General features: G+C 33.7%; 2 protein-coding genes and 1 non-coding gene across 3 annotated transcripts in view; 1 reads left to right on the forward strand and 2 right to left on the reverse strand.

The window, feature by feature from the left end:
* The window catches only part of LOC149898448 (retinal homeobox protein Rx2-like), a 39290-nt gene extending 28198 nt beyond the window's left edge, over positions 1–11092 (reverse strand). The window contains exon 1 of the mRNA XM_090115124.1: positions 10687–11092. Coding sequence (XP_089971250.1) covers positions 10687–11092 — 406 coding nt within the window. The remainder of the gene's footprint in view (positions 1–10686) is intronic.
* TRNAL-CAA (transfer RNA leucine (anticodon CAA)) lies at positions 4864–4978 on the forward strand. The gene is made up of 2 exons: positions 4864–4901; positions 4934–4978. It is a non-coding gene; the product is annotated as a tRNA-Leu (tRNA).
* Positions 11093–16513: 5421 nt separating the features above from the next.
* On the reverse strand, positions 16514–18320 carry LOC149898450 (uncharacterized). The gene has a single exon (XM_090115146.1). It carries the CDS (start codon positions 17661–17663, stop codon positions 16725–16727), a length of 939 nt encoding a protein of 312 aa, XP_089971272.1. The 5' UTR covers positions 17664–18320; the 3' UTR covers positions 16514–16724.
* Positions 18321–18562: the final 242 nt, after the last annotated feature.

Genomic DNA, 18562 nt, shown 5'->3' on the forward strand with positions numbered 1-18562 from the left:
GATGTCTAGCAATTATTGGGCAACTGGTTTAAAATCATTAAGGGTGCTATAACAGTTTTTTAACAAAAACCGCTATTTTACGGTACAATTTTAACTCAAAGCACTTACACGTGAGAACAAAGTAATATCTTAATTTAAAGATAATATATTCAGTTCTACGATCATCTTATAAAAATTGTACGACGTCATACAAAATTGTCACTGAAATACGATTTTCCCAGCACAATGATCGCATAAAATGCAAAAAAATGGGGTCTAAACCGGTACACTTTTAAGAAAATTAAAAGCCTAATCTATCTTCTTACCTATAAATTATTGAGGGATATATAGTCCTTTATAGATTGTGATAATTTTTTTGTATCTAAATCAAAATTTTATTTCAATTATAAGCTAAATTAAAAATACTTGTCGATTTCTTCATACATTTTGCTCTCGCGGGTCGTCAGACCGCGCTCAGAAGCGCTCTTGGAAGGACGGGTGTATCGCTCCTCGTCCCAAAAATAAAAACGAATTAGAAAAAGATTATTGTGCGTATACTGTCGTTTTCGTGATTTGAAATATTTGATACTTTATAAGAGTAAACTGTATAAGTTTCATATTCCAGTTATTTGTAATTTAAAATTATGTTTTAAAAATTATGTTGACTGATATCCTCTTTTTTTATGGGTTGTTGAACGGATTGGTGGGGTAAAGCAATTTGACAAAACTTAAATCCAAAATGGCGCCGACGAAAATTTGCCATCTTTTCGTCATGGGTGTCATTTTCATGGTTTTTGGGGTAGCTATTAACCAATATGAGGTCAAAAATAAAATCCAAGATGGCGCCGACGAAAATTTTACATCTTTTCATCATGAGTGTCATTTTCATGGTTTTTGGGGTAGCTATTAACTAATATGAGGTCAAAACTAAAATCCAAGATGGCGCCGACGAAAATTTTACATCTTTTCGTCATGGGTGTCATTTTCATGGTTTTTGGGGTAGCTATTAGCCAATATGAGGTCAAAAATAAAATCCAAGATGGCGCCGACGAAAATTTTACATCTTTCCGTGATGGGTGTCATTTTCATGGTTTTTGGGGTAGCTATTAGCCAATATGAGGTCAAAAATAAAATCCAAGATGGCGCCGACGAAAATTTTACATCTTTCCGTGATGGGTGTCATTTTCATGGTTTTTGGGGTAGCTATTAGCCAATATGAGGTCAAAAATAAAATCCAAGATGGCGCCGACGAAAATTTTACATCTTTCCGTGATGGGTGTCATTTTCATGGTTTTTGGGGTGGATATTACGCAATATGAGGTCAAAACTAAAATCCAAGATGGCGCCGACGAAAATTTTACATCTTTTCATCATGGGTGTCATTTTCATGGTTTTTGGGGTAGCTATTAACTAATATGAGGTCAAAACTAAAAATCCAAGATGGTGCCGACGAAAATTTTACATCTTTTCGTCATGGGTGTCATTTTCATGGTTTTTGGGGTAGCTATTAACCAATATGAGGTCAAAAATAAAATCCAAGATGGCGCCGACGAAAATCTGTTATTTTATTTTAGTTTACTTCTTTATTATTAAGAAAATTACACCTATGACGAAAAGATGTCAAATTTTCGTCGGCGCCATCTTGGATTTTGGTTTTAACCTCATATTCGTTAATAGCTACCCCAAAAACCATGAAAATGACACCCATCATGAAAAAAGTCAAATTTTCGTCGGCGCCATCTTGGATTTTGGTTTTAACCTCATATTCGTTAATAGCTACCCCAAAAACCATGAAAATGACACCCATCACGAAAAAAGTCAAATTTTCGTCGGCGCCATCTTGGATTTTAGTTTTGACCTCATATTTGTTAAGAGCTACTCCAAAACCTTGAAAATGACACCCATGACGAAAAGATGTAAAATTTTCGTCGGCGCCATCTTGGATTTTAGTTTTGACCTCATATTGGTTAATAGCTACCCCAAAAACTACCCACACTTGCAAATGTGTTTGCTACGTAGGAAAAGTTCAGATTTAAGAGTATCCTAGGTAATGTGTTATGTGACGAATACCTATAATTTATTTCATTCCAACTATTTTTCGGAATAACATACATTTACTAAGAATTGTATACAATGCCGGATTTAATACAGTGCCGGTAACATCATATGTATGATAATAATTCTACATTTCTTAAAAAGCTTTGTTATTGTATACAATTCATAGATTATTATTCAATGAAATAATGATGTAAAATAGTCACACTTTTTTAAGTTGTTTGAATATACTAACATACTTATTAGGATCGTACCTACTAATAAAAGTAACAAAATGAATTTTTAAAGTTCCTAGTAATCTTCTGGAATCAATTTCAATAAAAATACATAATATCAAAAATTAAAAATAATATCAAGTATGAAGATGGTCTATAAAATGGAATGCGCTATGTTTACGTGAGCGTGATATTGCCGCGAACAAAGTTACGTCGTTAGATACCTAAATTTGAGTAACGCAGATTTGTGACAGCGTCCTTAAGGCACATTAGATTTGTTAGTCGATCGATCGCTCGACTGGTTGGACAATTTGCTGCCACATGAATTATGTAATAATATTTTCAAAGTAATTAGCGTTATAAGGCGCGTGGTTTGGTGGATTCTCTCGTAGAGTATTGCAGTAGAAAGTAGTGTGAATAATAAGACGAATAAAGACAATTTGAATTTGAAAAAAAAGGCTAAAGACTATTCGCCAAATTTCATAAAATATATACGATTAACGGATTATTGTGTAAGAGCCATCCATTCATCGTGTTCGTGGCTGTAAGAGTTTTTAAAGCTGTAAAGTAATAACCTGCAAATTATGTTACAAATTTTAAAGGGCGGAAAATTCTAGGCTCGTTTGAAAAGGCTCGTAAATACCGACTGAACTAAAGCTTAAATTTTATTAAATTATCTAGGTGACTTATTTTATTAAGTATCTATCTAATAAAATGCAAGGTTTAACATAGGTACGTATAATTTTTAAACTGTTTGATTATTTTATTTCGAACATATTATTTATACTGAAAAGATATACATAATAATTGATCGAATGTAGGTATTCATCATTCATTTCATTTCATTAAAAACATAAGTAGTTAATTAAAATTGCAGACCATTTACACATATGAAGTCGTAGGTGAAATAAAGAATTTTGTGGAATTTTCTAGAAAAGAAAAGACTGAAATATCAGCAAGTTTGACCGATGCGGGGATTTTGGTTTGAACCTTTTTGGCCTCGCAGTAAATCTCAGCATTTTGATTTATATTCAAGCTACGCATATACATATTATACATATACCTATATAAAATGTTAGTTACCATACTCTTCCGAAATGACTGGACCGATTCTCATGAAATTTTGTATGCCAAATGCCAGTTGACTAGATCTGCGAAATCTTACAATATAATGATACAAGATTTTACTTCAGGAGTTTTCTTAGAAAATTCATTTTTGTATAAGTATATAACACAAAATTAAATACAGGTCTATATTATTATAATATGTATATAAACCAGTATAGATAAATAATAATTGGTAGGCTTACCTTATACCTAATTAGTTTTTTTTTTATTTAAATAATAATGAACGACTCTTTTTCTATAGGAAGAGTAGGTATTACACGTAGTATATTATTATTAGTCTGTGGTATTACCTACCTAGAGTCTACTTTTATGTTTAAGTCATTAGTATATTATTTTAGTTATTTTACAAAAATATCAAAAATATCTGTCCTATTTATCGTCAATAACATCCCACCAAAAACATTTTCATGTAAAATGTTGCCAAGACGAGCCCATATGACTCGCACTGTCAAAAAGTTATCAGATCTCATGTAGAGCCAAGCTTCTAACACTACACGCCCTAACTCTACAAGGCCTAACTTCACAAACTCTACACCTTAGTCAAAATATGTGGCTTGGCCATTTCGCTACATTCACATCGGCGTAAGGTGAAAAATTAATTCACTGTTCAATTACTATTGTGTTATACAATAGTTCTTGTAGTAACGAACGGCCAAGCCACATATTTTGAATAAGGTGTAGAGTTTGTGAAGTTAGGCCTTGTAGAGTTAGGGCGTGTAGTGTTAGAAGCTTGGCTCTACATGAGATCTGATAACTTTTTGACAGTGCGAGTCATATGGGCTCGTCTTGGCAACATTTTACATGAAAATGTTTTTGGTGGGATTTCATTTCTTTTTGTAGGTTGTTTGTAACAATTTTTTTTTAACAAGGAGTACCTATACATATATATATCCAGGGGAACCAAGTTTTAGATTATTAGATTAGACCTCTAGCGTCATCAAAATTTAATTTAAAATTACAGGTCTCATACAAACTCCCATCCCCTAGTTTAAGGGGTTGGGGGATGAAAGTTACAAGTTTTATAATTTTTTTGTTGTTTGTGTACTAATACTAGCTTACATACAAAATTTCAGCTTTCTAGGACATTAGGAAATACCTTAAGAATTTTGATGATCATCAGTGAGTCAGTGACGAAATTAGCGTTTTTTAGATATAAATAAAATCTGAAGTATAAAAGCTAATGTAATTAAAACTTAATATGTTCAATAAGTCCGCTATTGACAATATATCCCGAAAATTTTGTTGATCTAGCATAATCCAAACCCAAGTTATGAGGGTTCAAAAAAACGTCGAAGCGCTTCGAGAAAAGGTAGGTAGTGCCCGTGCGCCTCGCTTGGCTCGTCTTGGCGGGGGCACTACCGTGCCCCCAGATAATTAAAAAGACAACGAATAATTATAGGTACCAACTGCCAACTGTTCAAACTGTTTCATGAAAATAATGAGTATAAATAAGAAACAATCGATAATTTCGTCATGTCTCGTATCTGTCAGGATGGCCGAGCGGTCTAAGGCGCCAGACTCAAGGGAAACCTTACCTGCTGAGCAGGTCTGAGCTGTTCTGGTCCTCTCTGAGGGCGTGGGTTCGAATCCCACTTCTGACAAAACTTTTTGACTTTTTTATTTCAAGGTTATTCCAATGTTTTTTATATTTTTTATCTGTAGTTGGTAGAGTTTAATTTTTTTCATGTTTCAATATTTATTTTTGTTTATAAATGGTTGTACTTACCTACCTACATAATGTGTAGTATTTTTTATTATTTATTTTCAACCTATTTCTTACCTCGCGTATAAATAAATAAATAAGTATAAGAAATATTTTTCTCTACCCAGACATGAGAATTATTATTATCTAAATATCTATTATCGGTTTATCATCATTATTTTTTATTATAGGTATATATATTTTTTTAAACGCTGACTTTTTAAAACTGTGACATTAGAATAATTTAGACATAATTTTATTAGATATTTAATCGAATTAGTTCAATGTATTTTAATTAAGTCAAATTAATTTTCTAATGTATCAATATGTTATAAACTATACGATTGCATGCCAGTTCAGATGGCGAACATTGATACTTTGTAATACAAAACATCTAATGTACGTGTTCAAGCAATTAATAAATGAATTTGAATTTGAATTTGAAATTATCTTTACCTAGGTAAAGGCGATTAAATGAGAGTCTATCTCTGAGCCAAATTTCATCAAAACCTAATCAGCCGTTTTGGTGACAAATATCTAACAATAAACATAAAATCCACGTCACAAAATTACACCAATTACTTTTATAATTTTAGTATACTCTTGTTTTTCCATAATAATCGGGACAAGAGCCGTTTTGGATAAACCGAAGTCCGAAAATATAGGTTATCATGTAACATGGAATACTACCTATCGATAGATATAATAATTGATGTAATTAAATCTGCTAATTATGTCGTTTAGAAAAAAAATATATTCTGAGGCATCACAATCCTACTTCCTACTTCCTAGTGTTCCTACTAATATTATGGTTAGGGAGCCAGAAGCAGATTTTATGACCAAGTTCCTCTCAAGCGGTAATTAGTAAAATGCATCAGAGTATAGTATTATAAAGCCTCGTGAACGTCAGCTGGAGCTCGGTTGGGGGGATGAGCGGCTGTAGCCTCCCACGCACGTAGGAAAAAAAAATACATTCATTCATTTCCTCTCAGCTAAAAATTTGTCAAATTGTAGCTAACCCAATATCTCAACGAAAAAAAATAATCAGCTGGTTACAGCATGGTGTATTATACGTCAGCTGGTGGCTCGAACATGAAAAAAAAAAAATTATTTTCCGTGATTTCCTCTCAAACAAAAATTTACCTGATGATAGCTTATATGTAACTGTGGATAAATATATATAAGTCAGCTGGCTGTATCTTGGTGGAAAAACCGTCAGCTGATACTTTGAAACTTATTACATAGGAGTTAGACAGAAGCATCTATTGCCAATTTATATGCATCAGCTGACTAGATTTTCCTCAACTTATTGCTAGCTGATTCTTTTATTTATCGCATCAATATATTTTTAACACTCTCACTCACAAATTTTCATCTGAGAGGAAATGACGATATCTTTATGGAGTTTCTTGCCGGTTCTTCTCCATAGATACTGCTTTCCGAATCGGTGGTAAATTTAAAGAATGTAATGACGATTCAAAAGTGCTTCTGGAAGAAGTCTTATTGAATAAATAAATGTTTGAGTTTGAGTTTGTGTTTAATTATTCGACATTACGCTTCAATATAAGAGTTGAGTTGAAATAAACATTCAGTATCAATATTTTTGAAACGAATAAGTATGTAATCAAATAATTTTATATATTTAAATAATTAAATAATCAATTAGCAATAAATGAACTAGTTACTCGATAAATAATATTTATTATATAAACTTGATAAAAAATTATAATGAGATTTATTCGTTTTCGCTCTGACAACCCTCCATGGGTTTTTATCTTCCATATATTCCTTAATGCTGTAATAGGCTCTCTGAACTCATACGTTTTTTACATAATTTTTAAATTTAGCACTACTAAACTCTTTAATACTATGAGGAATTCTGTTGTAAAAAAGTATACCTTGGCCCATAAATTAATTTTTAACTTTAGCTAACCGGTAAAATGGCATTTCAATTTTATTTCTGTTCCTTGTGCCATAACGGTGTCTTATCTCCTACTCTTGTGTGTAAGTCTGCGTTTTTGTGTACATATAAAATATTATTAAATATATACTGTGATGGTACAGTGAGGATACCAGTATTCTTAAAGAGATCTCTTAGTGAGTCCCTAGCACGTAAATTATAATATATAGAGCGTATGGCTCTTTTCTGTAATATAAATATAGTTTCTATATCTGCAGCCCTGCCCCATAGCAGAATTCCATAGGACATAATGCTATGAAAGTAGCTAAAATAAACCAATCTAGCCGTGTCTTCATCGGTGAGATGCCTTATTCTTCGAACTGCATATGCAGCTGAACTAAGCTTAGCAGCGGTGGTGGCAACATGGGCCCCCCATTGTAGCTTCTCATCTAGTGTCAAACCAATCACAAGAAAAACAGTGGAATCCACAGGGTATAATACCTCCCCGTTTAAAATAATATCCCTTTTCACCTTTTTTACATTTGGAAGGATAAATTCTACACAATTTGTTTTTTTTTTTTGCATTTAATAATAAATTATTAGCAGTGAACCAATTGGATATGCGTAAAAGAGCAGAGTTTATTATATTGTTTTTTTTATCGAGTAACTAGTTCATTTATTGCTAATTGATTATTTAATTATTTAAATATATAAAATTATTTGATTACATACTTATTCGTTTCAAAAATATTGATACTGAATGTTTATTTCAACTCAACTCTTATATTGAAGTGTAATGTCGAATAATTAAAGATATCGTCATTTCCTCTCAGATGAAAATTTGTGAGTGAGAGTGTTAAAAATATATTGATGCGATAAATAAAAGAATCAGCTAGCAATAAGTTGAGGAAAATCTAGTCAGCTGATGCATATAAATTGGCAATAGATGCTTCTGTCTAACTCCTATGTAATAAGTTTCAAAGTATCAGCTGACGGTTTTTCCACCAAGATACAGCCAGCTGACTTATATATATTTATCCACAGTTACATATAAGCTATCATCAGGTAAATTTTTGTTTGAGAGGAAATCACGGAAAATAATATTTTTTTTTTCATGTTCGAGCCATCAGCTGACGTATAATACACCATGCTGTAACCAGCTGATTATTTTTTTTCGTTGAGATATTGGGTTAGCTACAATTTGACAAATTTTTAGCTGAGAGGAAATGAATGAATGTATTTTTTTTTCCTACGTGCGTGGGAGGCTACAGCCGCTCATCCCCCCAACCGAGCTCCAGCTGACGTTCACGAGGCTTTATAATACTATACTCTGATGCTTCTGACGAATTATCTCTTGAGAGGAAATAATGAACCCAATTTGCACCTGGCTCCCTAACTATTATAAATGCGAAAGTTTGTGAGGATGGATGTGTATTTGTATGTTTGTTACTCTTTCACGCAAACACTACTGAACCGCTTACAGTGAAATTTAGTACACATATAGAGGGTAACTTGGATTAACACATATGATAGGTTTTATTCCGTCAATCCCGCGAGAACGGAAACTATGCGGGTTTTTCTTTGAAAACGCGAGCGAAGCCGCGGGCGGAAAGCTAGTATTATATAATTTATTATTTAACTAAAATTGAATATTGAATCAATTTATTTCTCCCATTAAAATACCTATTTAGGTAACGTTTTGTTTGAAAAATTACACACAATAAAAAAATCTAAATTAATTATTTAGCAACGTGGTGTAAATTAAAAAGTAACAATAGAGCTGAATAAAATTTCCTAATTGTCTATTCTATAAGACACTTAGATTTCTATGGTATTTATCTAAAATTATTTTTCAGTTTCATATATTTACCGTCGCTACATAACTTAAGTAAGTAGGTACATAACTACATACCTACAAAATCAAAAGTAGGTATAGAAAGAAGTTCTCGTAAGGAATATAATTCATTAATTGATTAGGAATAACTACCTCATAATATTATAAATTTATAAAGCTGAATAGTTTGTTTGTTAAACGCGTTAATCTCTTCTTGAGATTATATGGCTCTACTATAAATAGTATACTAGTGGTCCGCCCCGGCTTCGCCCGTGGTACATATTTCGCAATAAAAGCTAGCCTATGTCCTTTCTCGGGTATCAAAATATCTCCATACCAAATTTCATGCAAATTGGTTCAGTAGTTTAGGCGTGATTGAGTAACAGACAGACAGAGTTACTTTTTCATTCGCATTTATAGATAATATTATATTATTACTAGCGGTCCGCCCCGGCTTCGCCCGTGGTACATATGAAAAATAGATGTTGGCCGATTCTCAGACTTACCCGATATGCACAGAAAATTTCATGAGAATCGGTCCACCCGTTTCGGAGGAGTATGCAGACTAACATTGTGACACGAGAATTTTATATCTTCAAGCTCTAAGGTACCTACATACATGATAGTTATGTTGTTAAATAATTGAGCAAAGATTGAGCATTATTTATTTTAATATTCTGAGATATAGTGATTAAAGACGACGGTACCTATATACCTATGTATGTATAATTTATTATGTTTTAGACGAAGCGGGCGAAGCGGCGGGTGGAAAGCTAGTTTTTCTATAAAGTAGATCCTTCCTCCTTTCAAATTATTGTTAAATCAATAAAAAGTTATCTAAATGGTTTTCTTATTATTTAAGCGATTTTTATCACTCACTAGCGGTCCGCCCCGGCTTCGCCCGTGGTACTTGTTTACGTTGTTATGTATTACGTTGGTATGTAGAGAACTACATAAGAACCATCCTCGTACTTGCAGGAATATAATAAAAAAAGAATTATCGAAATCGGTTCAGCCGTTCTCGAGTTATGCGCTTACCAACACATTTTGCGATTCATTTTTATATATAAGAATAAAAGTTGCTACTCAAATTATACGCACGCTTTTCTCTTATCTTTAAAAAGTTTTCTTATCAATCCGAGATTACATACTTATAATTTTGAGTTTAAATTATATTTACATTAATTATAATAAGTGAAACACGGTAGGTACTACACATAATAATTTAGGTAGGTGTAGGTATACTAATACTGTGAAGATGGTAGAGTTTCCAACTTAATATGTTTGTACGGGTAATTTTTGAAAGCACTGATCCGATCACGAAAATTCTTTCACTATCAGAAAGCTACACTATTCAGGGATAACATAGTTCATTATTTTTGAAGTTGGGTCAACCGGGTAGTCAGTTATAAATTATAAAGTTTGCATAAAATAAACATTGTGGAAACTCTACCACTCTCTTATTCTCTTAAAGTTTTGTACCAATAGATTCAAGTAACCATATTGGAAAGTTTAATGATTTTAAATAGAGCTTACACTATTCAGAAGTAACATAGGCTAATTATTTTAAAGTCGGGCTATCCCAAATAATATAAATAAGTATTTTCACGAAATAAAGATGGAAAAAGCTGTACTGGTAGATATCTTATTGCAACAAACGATGGATTGTAGGTATACGAGAAAGTTTGATGAAGTTTAAATAGAGCGTAAACTATTCAGTATTCAGGAGTGACAGAATTTTACTTGAAATCAATGAAGAAGAAGCATTGTTATAACTCTACTGGTGCTTAATGCGACTAACGATGTTCCTAATATCAACTACATATTAAGAACTATACGGAATAGTTTGGTATGGTTAATTTCTGTAACTCACCAGCACTTTCGATAGCTCCAGGCGACACGGGCACGGGTTCACAATCTCTCTCTCTCTCCTCGCGTCTCTGCTCGAACTCACTCACTCGCTGTCTCCCCGCGTTCAGTCCCAATATCGCATCTATCGTGTGCCGCGGCCCCTGACTAACACTGGCCACTTGTGTCAGCCCTAACCGAGATTTGACGGCATCGAAGCTCTGGTTGAGGTGCATCTGCTGCGCGTGAAAGAACATGCCCATGCGGTTGAGCGTCTCTAGGTTCTGCTGATGCTGCGACATGGACAGCCCTTGGTCGGTCACGTTCACAGAGGAGGCGGAGTTCGGGCTGCTCATGTGCGAGCGCGGGCTGGTGCTGTCGGCGCGCTCCGGCGTCTGCGAGCCGTAGAAGCGTTCGTCGGACACGTCCATGCTGCGCGGCGGTCGGAGCGGGACTGACGCCGCGGCGCTCAGGCTCAGGCTCCGAGGGGCGGAGTTAGCCCGGGGGCGAAATTGCCCATTGAAAGTGCGAATTTGGGGTCGCGAAGTGATTTTGTTTGGGAAGGCGCGAGTATTAGCATTTTCCCCTTCGTTCCTCGCGGTATTCGAGCGTTCAATAGTGTTTTTCACCTCTGATTGGGTCGATTGTGAGACGCGTTAGTTCTTTGAACTGTTTAAGATTAGTTTCAGGTACAATACGGTGGAATTATTCTTTCGACGCCGTTTGTGTCGGCTCGTTTGCTTTGTTGTTAGGGTTTAATTAGATGTTTTGTACTTCGGTTATTGAAAGTGGAGTGTGAAACTTTTCTTCTCTATTTAGGAGTCAGTTTAGAAGAGCATATTTATCAGTAGCTACCTACAACTAGAGCATAAATTGGTAACCCGAAACATACAAGTAATGTTGTATTGCTGATAAACTTTGTATTTTCTCATAATGAGGCAGGGTCAAGTGCGAGTGAGCAAACACCCGGACAACTGTCTGTTAGCACACCAATTTAACCAAATCGGTTAACCGGTAACCCAACAATAACAGCTTACAATCACCGCTTCAATACAACCTTTCAACTCCACTTATTGTTTGAAAACGAACTCTACACCATCAGAATAAAGTTTCGACTTCAACAGAATAATTTAAGGAGATGCTACCTTCGAAAGTTGCTATGCTGAAGTGGATGATATATCTGTCTCGTATTTGCGTAGTTCCGTCTCTGTCACTCTCATCTCAGTGTAGCGACGGTTGCTAGGGGGCGTGGCCTGGTGACGTCACGTACCGTTCTACCAATGGCGGGCGCGTATTTTTTGTAAGTCTCTCTTTTGTTAGCGTTTCTTTGTCGCGGGCGCTAGGGTGACTTCTACTAGTTGGACGAAATAATATTAGCTTTTGACGGTTTTTTTTTAATTGTTCGCGTCATTAGTAGCTCGTTATCTCGGGACAGGTTACTGAACAAATTGGTTTACGAAATTGTATTAACTTTATTATAAGAGAAATTGTTTTCGGAGATTATGTTTTTATTGAGTTACAGTTTTTTGTTTGGCGTTTTGATACTTGGGTTTGATGGGTATTTTTATGGACTGATGATATGGTATTAGGTACCTATATAGGTTATGTAGACTAGGGTATTAAAATAAAAGCTATAAATTAAGTTATCTCTAAAATGTAGAGCTGCTCTACAATCCACTTCAGAATTCAGATCAAGAGACATTATGTTTAAAAATATGTTTCAAATCTTTACAATACGTAGATATTGATCTACGAAAATAATTTATGTAAGTACCTACTATCACACATTCATGCAGTTTAATACAGTAAATCGAAATCAGTACTCTGTACAACAACTCAACTCCTTAACCGATTTTGATGAAATTTGAGTTGCAGATGACTGAAATAGATATATTTTATATTTTTTTAGGTAATTGTTTTAGTACAGACCAGGTCTTTACCTATATAGAGATGAAAAGTACGTATAAAAGAGATTCCAGGACGTGTAGCTAGCTTATCATTATTTTTAAATCTGGGAAATAAATTATACATATTTATTAAAAAGAAATAAGTAAATAACCACTTTCGTTTGGCAAATCTATTTAAATTAATTCAGAACTTTTAAGTTAATTAGAACTGTTAATTACCTAGTTATAATTAACTAATTTCTATTTATTCGAAAATTTCTCATCTTTAAAATATTTGTAATTTTTTTTAAATCTCGCTAAAATAATTTTATTCATATAAAAAATAAAAATAAAAAAAAAATAAAAATAAATTTATTTCATACACACAATTTTCAAATACAGAAAGTGGATGAGTCCTCCTAGTAAGTTTACAAAAACCTGTGTCAGGAGGACCCGCTCTTCCTTAACTAAAGTTTACAAATATAATACGTGTGCAGATGTATATGACGTATAAGTGAGTGAATGAGTGTGTGTGTGTGTGTGTGTGTGTGTGTGTGTGTGTGTGTGTGTGTGTGTGTGTGTGTGTGTGTGTGTGTGTGTGTGCGTGCGTTCGTGTGTGTGTGTGTTTGGGTATGTTTAAGCTATTACGGAATATTATAAAATGTAGTGTAGAAGCGCCTCAGTATCCTCATAGGAAAGTGTTTTTAAATAATGAATAACTGTTTTTTTAAAATCACGATGATTAAGTCTATGTATATCCAAAATATTATTAAGACGATTATAGAGGTAAATGGACCTTGCTTTAAATTGGTGTTTAGCAAAAACTGTTTTAGTACATATAGTGTTAAAAACGTCTTTCTTTCTCCTTCTATTTTCAGTTGATTTGTCAAAAGGAGCCATTTTACGAATTTTAGTAGTAACTAAAAGAATGTACAACTGTCTAACTGTTAGAAGATCGCAGATTTTATATAGTTCCGAAGTTGAAAACCTTCGCGGTTTAAAATACATCACTTTAAGTAGACAACGATGGCCACGTTCCACGTCCAAGAGTTTAGTTTTATTTGCTCCACCCCAGATAGGGATACAATAGTTAATTACAGATTGCACAAGAGATTTATAAATTTGGTTAATGAGTTCAGGAGTGGTTATATGTCTTAACATTTTAAAAATCCATATAAATTTCCGGGTTCTTTCATTAATATAGTCTAGATGGCAATACCAAGAGAGGCGATAATCTAAAATTATGCCTAGATATTTAGTAAAGGAGACTTTTTCAATTAAATTACAATTACAATTCAAGTTATTTGTATTATTACATTCATGAAGTTTTAAAGAAAAGTTATTATTAGGTTGAGTTCTATTGTTTATTGAGAAACAAATATAATTCGTTTTTTTAATGTTTAATGTAAGTAAATTCAATTTAAGCCAATCATAAATCTTTGAGAGACCCAGTTGAGCAATAGAGTACACCATATTCCATGAGCGCCCAGAAAACACTATAGCGGTGTCATCTGCGTACGAAATGATTTTACCACCATCAATAGGAAGGTTAGTAAGATCGTTAATGTAAATTAGAAACAGAGTCGGGCCAAGGACACTACCCTGGGGTACACCAAAAGTAATGTCCATATCCCGACTCACTTGATTATCAATTTTAACTCTTTGGGTGCGGTTTAACAAATAATCCGTTAACAATTTAAGAGGTGTTCCCCGAATTCCTACACGCTCTAATTTGTGAACAAGAGTGGGAAAAGAGACGGTATCGAAGGCCTTTTTTAAGTCCAGAAAGACAGTTAAACACTTATTTCCTAGGTCAAGTTGGTCTATGATTGAAGATGTGAGAGCCAAAACTGCATCTTCAGTGGATAACCCATGTCTAAATCCGTACTGTGAATTCGAGAGTATACAGTTTTTTTCAAAGAAGTTTAACAATCTATTATTTAAGAGTCTCTCAATAACTTTAGATAAAGCAGGTAAAACTGAGATTGGCCGATAATTATTGATATCGTCCCTATCCCCACCCTTGTGCACGGGGGTAACAATTGATTTTTTTAAGAATAGTGGAAAGACGCCCTGCCTGAAACACAAGTTTGCAAGATGGCTAATATGAGGGGCAATAGCAGTTATACATAATTTCAAAAATTTTGTTGGTATGTTGTCCCAGCCAGGGGCACTGTCAGATTTAAGAGACATAACTACACTTATAACTTCGCCAGGGTCTGTTTCTAAAAGTACAAAGGATGAGCTTGGCTGAGCAGGCAAGCTAAAACTGTTATTATCTGGAGAGACGGATGGAGGATTATTCAAAAGATCATCTGCCAGAGTTTTACCAATATTCGCAAAAAAGTAATTCACAGAGTTAAGAGAATCAGTAGACGTTTGTTCTAAGTTAAGTAGGTCTTTACAATGCGATTTATTTGTCTTAAAGTGAGTTATTTCTTTAATAGATTTCCATAATTTCTTCGAATTCTTAGCGGATTTTGCAAGTAATTGTCTATCATATTTACGTTTTAATTTTTTTATCAAGTTGTTACAGTGATTTCTATATCGTCTAAAGGTAAGTTTCAAAATTTCATTGTGTGGATCAGATCGAAGTTGAAGCTGCATTTTGTTTCTGTTTCGGATACATCTAAGAATGCCCTTTGTTATCCAAGGCTTGACAGTACGTTGGTTCCTCGGAAGATGTTTAGTAATTTTACTTTCTTCTAATGATTCTGTAAGGTACTTTATTAGACGTTCTGTTACTATATTAGGATCATCACAAAAAAGCAATGATTTTAAATTTTTATTAAGAAGTCTATTATAAGCGTCGTCGTAGTCAATATATTCAACATTTTTTTTACTTATTCTTGAATTTTTAATAATTTTTGAGACACTCAAAAATACAGATAAATGATCAGTTACGGTAGTATTCAATACGGCAATATTAGCAAGAAACACTTCCTTGTTTACTTTCAATATGATGTGGTCTAAGCAGCTGGATTCCCTTGTGGGTAGCTTATGGCCAGCTACTAGGCCATGAGTAGCTAGCATATTTAAATAGTAATTTTTATTATTCCGGTCATATGTTTGTTCGTTAGCACTCTGGATAAGATTAATATTAATGTCTCCGGTGATAATTATGTTAGATGATTTTATATTTTCCAAGTAATCATTTAGGGACTCAATGAAAGCCGACGCATTTTGAATCGATGGAGAGCGATAAATTCCCAATAAGGTAAAATCAGTAATCATTAATTGTATGCATGAGGCATGTTGAAGTTTAACTTCTTTTAATTCTGGTTTAAGATGAGATTTAGCGTAAATTACAACACCATCATTTTGGTTAAAATATTTGGTTGATTCCAAAGCAACATAATTAGGTATTTGAGGTATAGGTTTATCTTTGTCCAGTCTACATTCCGTCAGGACTAATACATCACAGTCAAAATTCAGAAGCGACATTGTTACTAGGAAATCATTTATATTACGATAAATGCTTCTTATGTTTTGACATATTATAGTCAGGTCATTTTTTTTAATGCGTATGTTTTTTTCCAAATCCTGAATATCACAACTTACTTGCGTAAAAAATTCAGTCTGATCCAATTCTGTAATTGTATTTAATGAATCAACTTTATCCATTATAAAAGTAATTGTGCAAAGTAAAGGTATCAATATTGCATAATAAATTTCTTATTTTAGAATTTACATAACGACTTAGGTTTTTAAAAATCAAATGAAATAGAATGTTCAGTGACGAGGTTATCAATAGATAATACAGTTTAACATTAATTAGTACTATGAGTAGGTTTATATTGAGATCAACGTAAGTATAACAACGTAATTTACTATGAGCAATCATTGATTTGAATGAAAGCAAATTAATAGCAATCAAGAAAACAATATATAGATAGAGGCGTTCTAGAGTGTAATAGAGGTGTATATCTGTATTTAATATGTAAGTGTGTTTGTGTGTGAGGTTTAGATTTAGAGTATGAGTAGTGAGTTGTGTGTAATATGCTAACATTAAGGTATACAAAATAGAATTTACTGATGAGCTAGTGGAAAAAGTTACAATAGTTATATAGAATACAACTAGCACATCGCAGACTTGTTCGCTTAATATATTATAATAATTAATACAAGAAACAAAATATAGAAACAAAAGTAAATAAAAGAGAATCTTGCCTACTAGTCATGCTTGGGACACTTGCTGCAGGAGGTGGTGGACTTGAGACTCATTTTTTATAACAATAATTGGAGAAGTTTCGTCCTTCCTCACAAAGACCCGACCAAACGATGTCCAACAAAATTTGAAGTTCTTAGATTTAGTGAGATCCCTTGCCAAAAAGAAAAGCCGGGCACCTTTAGGGGTTAAATGTTCGGTAACAAAAATAGGAGTATCTTCATTTGACGTAAAGCCCAAGTGCTTTGCTTGAAGTTTGCTTTTATTTCTAATATTGAACGATTTTGTCATCCTCAAAACATCCCGTTTCAACATGGTGGAAGTTAGTTCGATAATTATACGAGAATTTTTATTAGAATCGTTATTGCGATTATTAGATCGTACTCTGTAAATGTCCTTAATATCGGATTTTTCGATTTTACAGTCGATGTTTTTAGAGAGTTGTAAAGTCATGTTAATTAAATCTTCCTTTGTTTCATTAGTTAACGCGGGTACATTTTTAAATTCAATATTTCGTTTCAGATTATCCCTCTGTAAATCTTCGACTTTTTCTTCAAGCAAAGTAATGTATTCTTTATCCCTTTTGGCTCGAATCTCCATTTCTTGTATTTTTCGTTTATACTCCTCGTTCTGACTAGTAAGAATAGCTATGGAGCTATCGATGTTATTATTTGATTGCTGTATCTCTTTAATAGTCGCATTGATGGATTGAAGCTCCGACTGTTGTGAAGCCATAAATGAAGAAAACATAGCCATAAATTCCTCTTTTAATTTATTTAATTCGGTGCTTAAGTCATCCTCCCTTCCACGTTTCAATCTTTGAGTAATAAAACTTGACTGTGAGCTGTTATCAGCCAACTCATTGATGCGAGAATCCGAGGCAGATTTGTCTAAGCTAGGAGATGCAGTTAATGCTTTTTTAGTTGGTGGGCTACGTTTTAGTGGCATTTTTTTGTGAATGTATCAATTTGTAGTACTAGGGTAACACAAGTCAATAGGCGTTATAAAAAAGTGGAAATTGACCCAGTATGATTGTTTCATTCAGCACACTAGTTTGTTCCCTTTCCAGCCATATAGTTGGATCTCACTACCAAGATGACAGAACAATCAGGAGGTTAACTGATGTAAAATTTTTATTTTTTATTCTTATAATAATTTCATGTGTGTGTTTACTTTAACCAAAATAAACAACACACTTATGATTTCTCTCACATTTGCTAATAATATCTGTAAGGCGTCGTCGGTTCAGGTACCAGGATATCATAAGTCCGTAGGAGGTTGAATGCCGCCAACATGTGATTATAAAAATTAATTATTATGGTTTTAATCGTTCATTCATACCTTTTCATTAATTATCTTCGGCAGCAAGAGAGAGAACCATCAGCAGGCGATCTCATTCATTTAGCAAATCAAGAATATGCACGTAAACGTAGTTCCGTCGTACTAGGAGCACATAAGTAGCGAGAGGTTTTCTCCTTAACAACTTCACAATCACCGTTGAACTTCTTGCTCGTATGCTATCCTATTATTTGTGTTTAAATAATTAACTTTGAAATTTGATTTTTACGAAATACAGAAACTGCTTATACACACGTCTACTCGCGAACGTTGTCCGAACGGAAGAGGAGATTCATATTAATTTTCATATTCAAATTCCCGTGATAATTTAATATGCAGCAAATAGATTGATGATTGAAAACACAAAAAGCAAACAGATTAAATCAGCGTCCAAAGCAATGAAACTATTACTTCATTACTTCGCTGTTTCAATAAAAACATAGAGCCTGTCCTAATTTGTAAACGTAATATAAAATGTTATTTGCGGTTAGTTGGATTGCAAACTTGAT

Source organism: Colias eurytheme, chromosome 22 (assembly GCF_061535395.1).
Source record: "Colias eurytheme isolate Ceu_HAF_F1 chromosome 22, ilColEury1 Martin Lab GWU primary, whole genome shotgun sequence".
Taxonomy (NCBI): Eukaryota; Metazoa; Arthropoda; class Insecta; order Lepidoptera; family Pieridae; genus Colias; species Colias eurytheme.

Excerpts from the sequence above, each read along its gene's own strand:
- LOC149898450 (XM_090115146.1), bottom strand. The coding sequence starts at position 17,663 with ATGCCACTAAAACGTAGCCCACCAACTAAAAAAGCATTAACTGCATCT.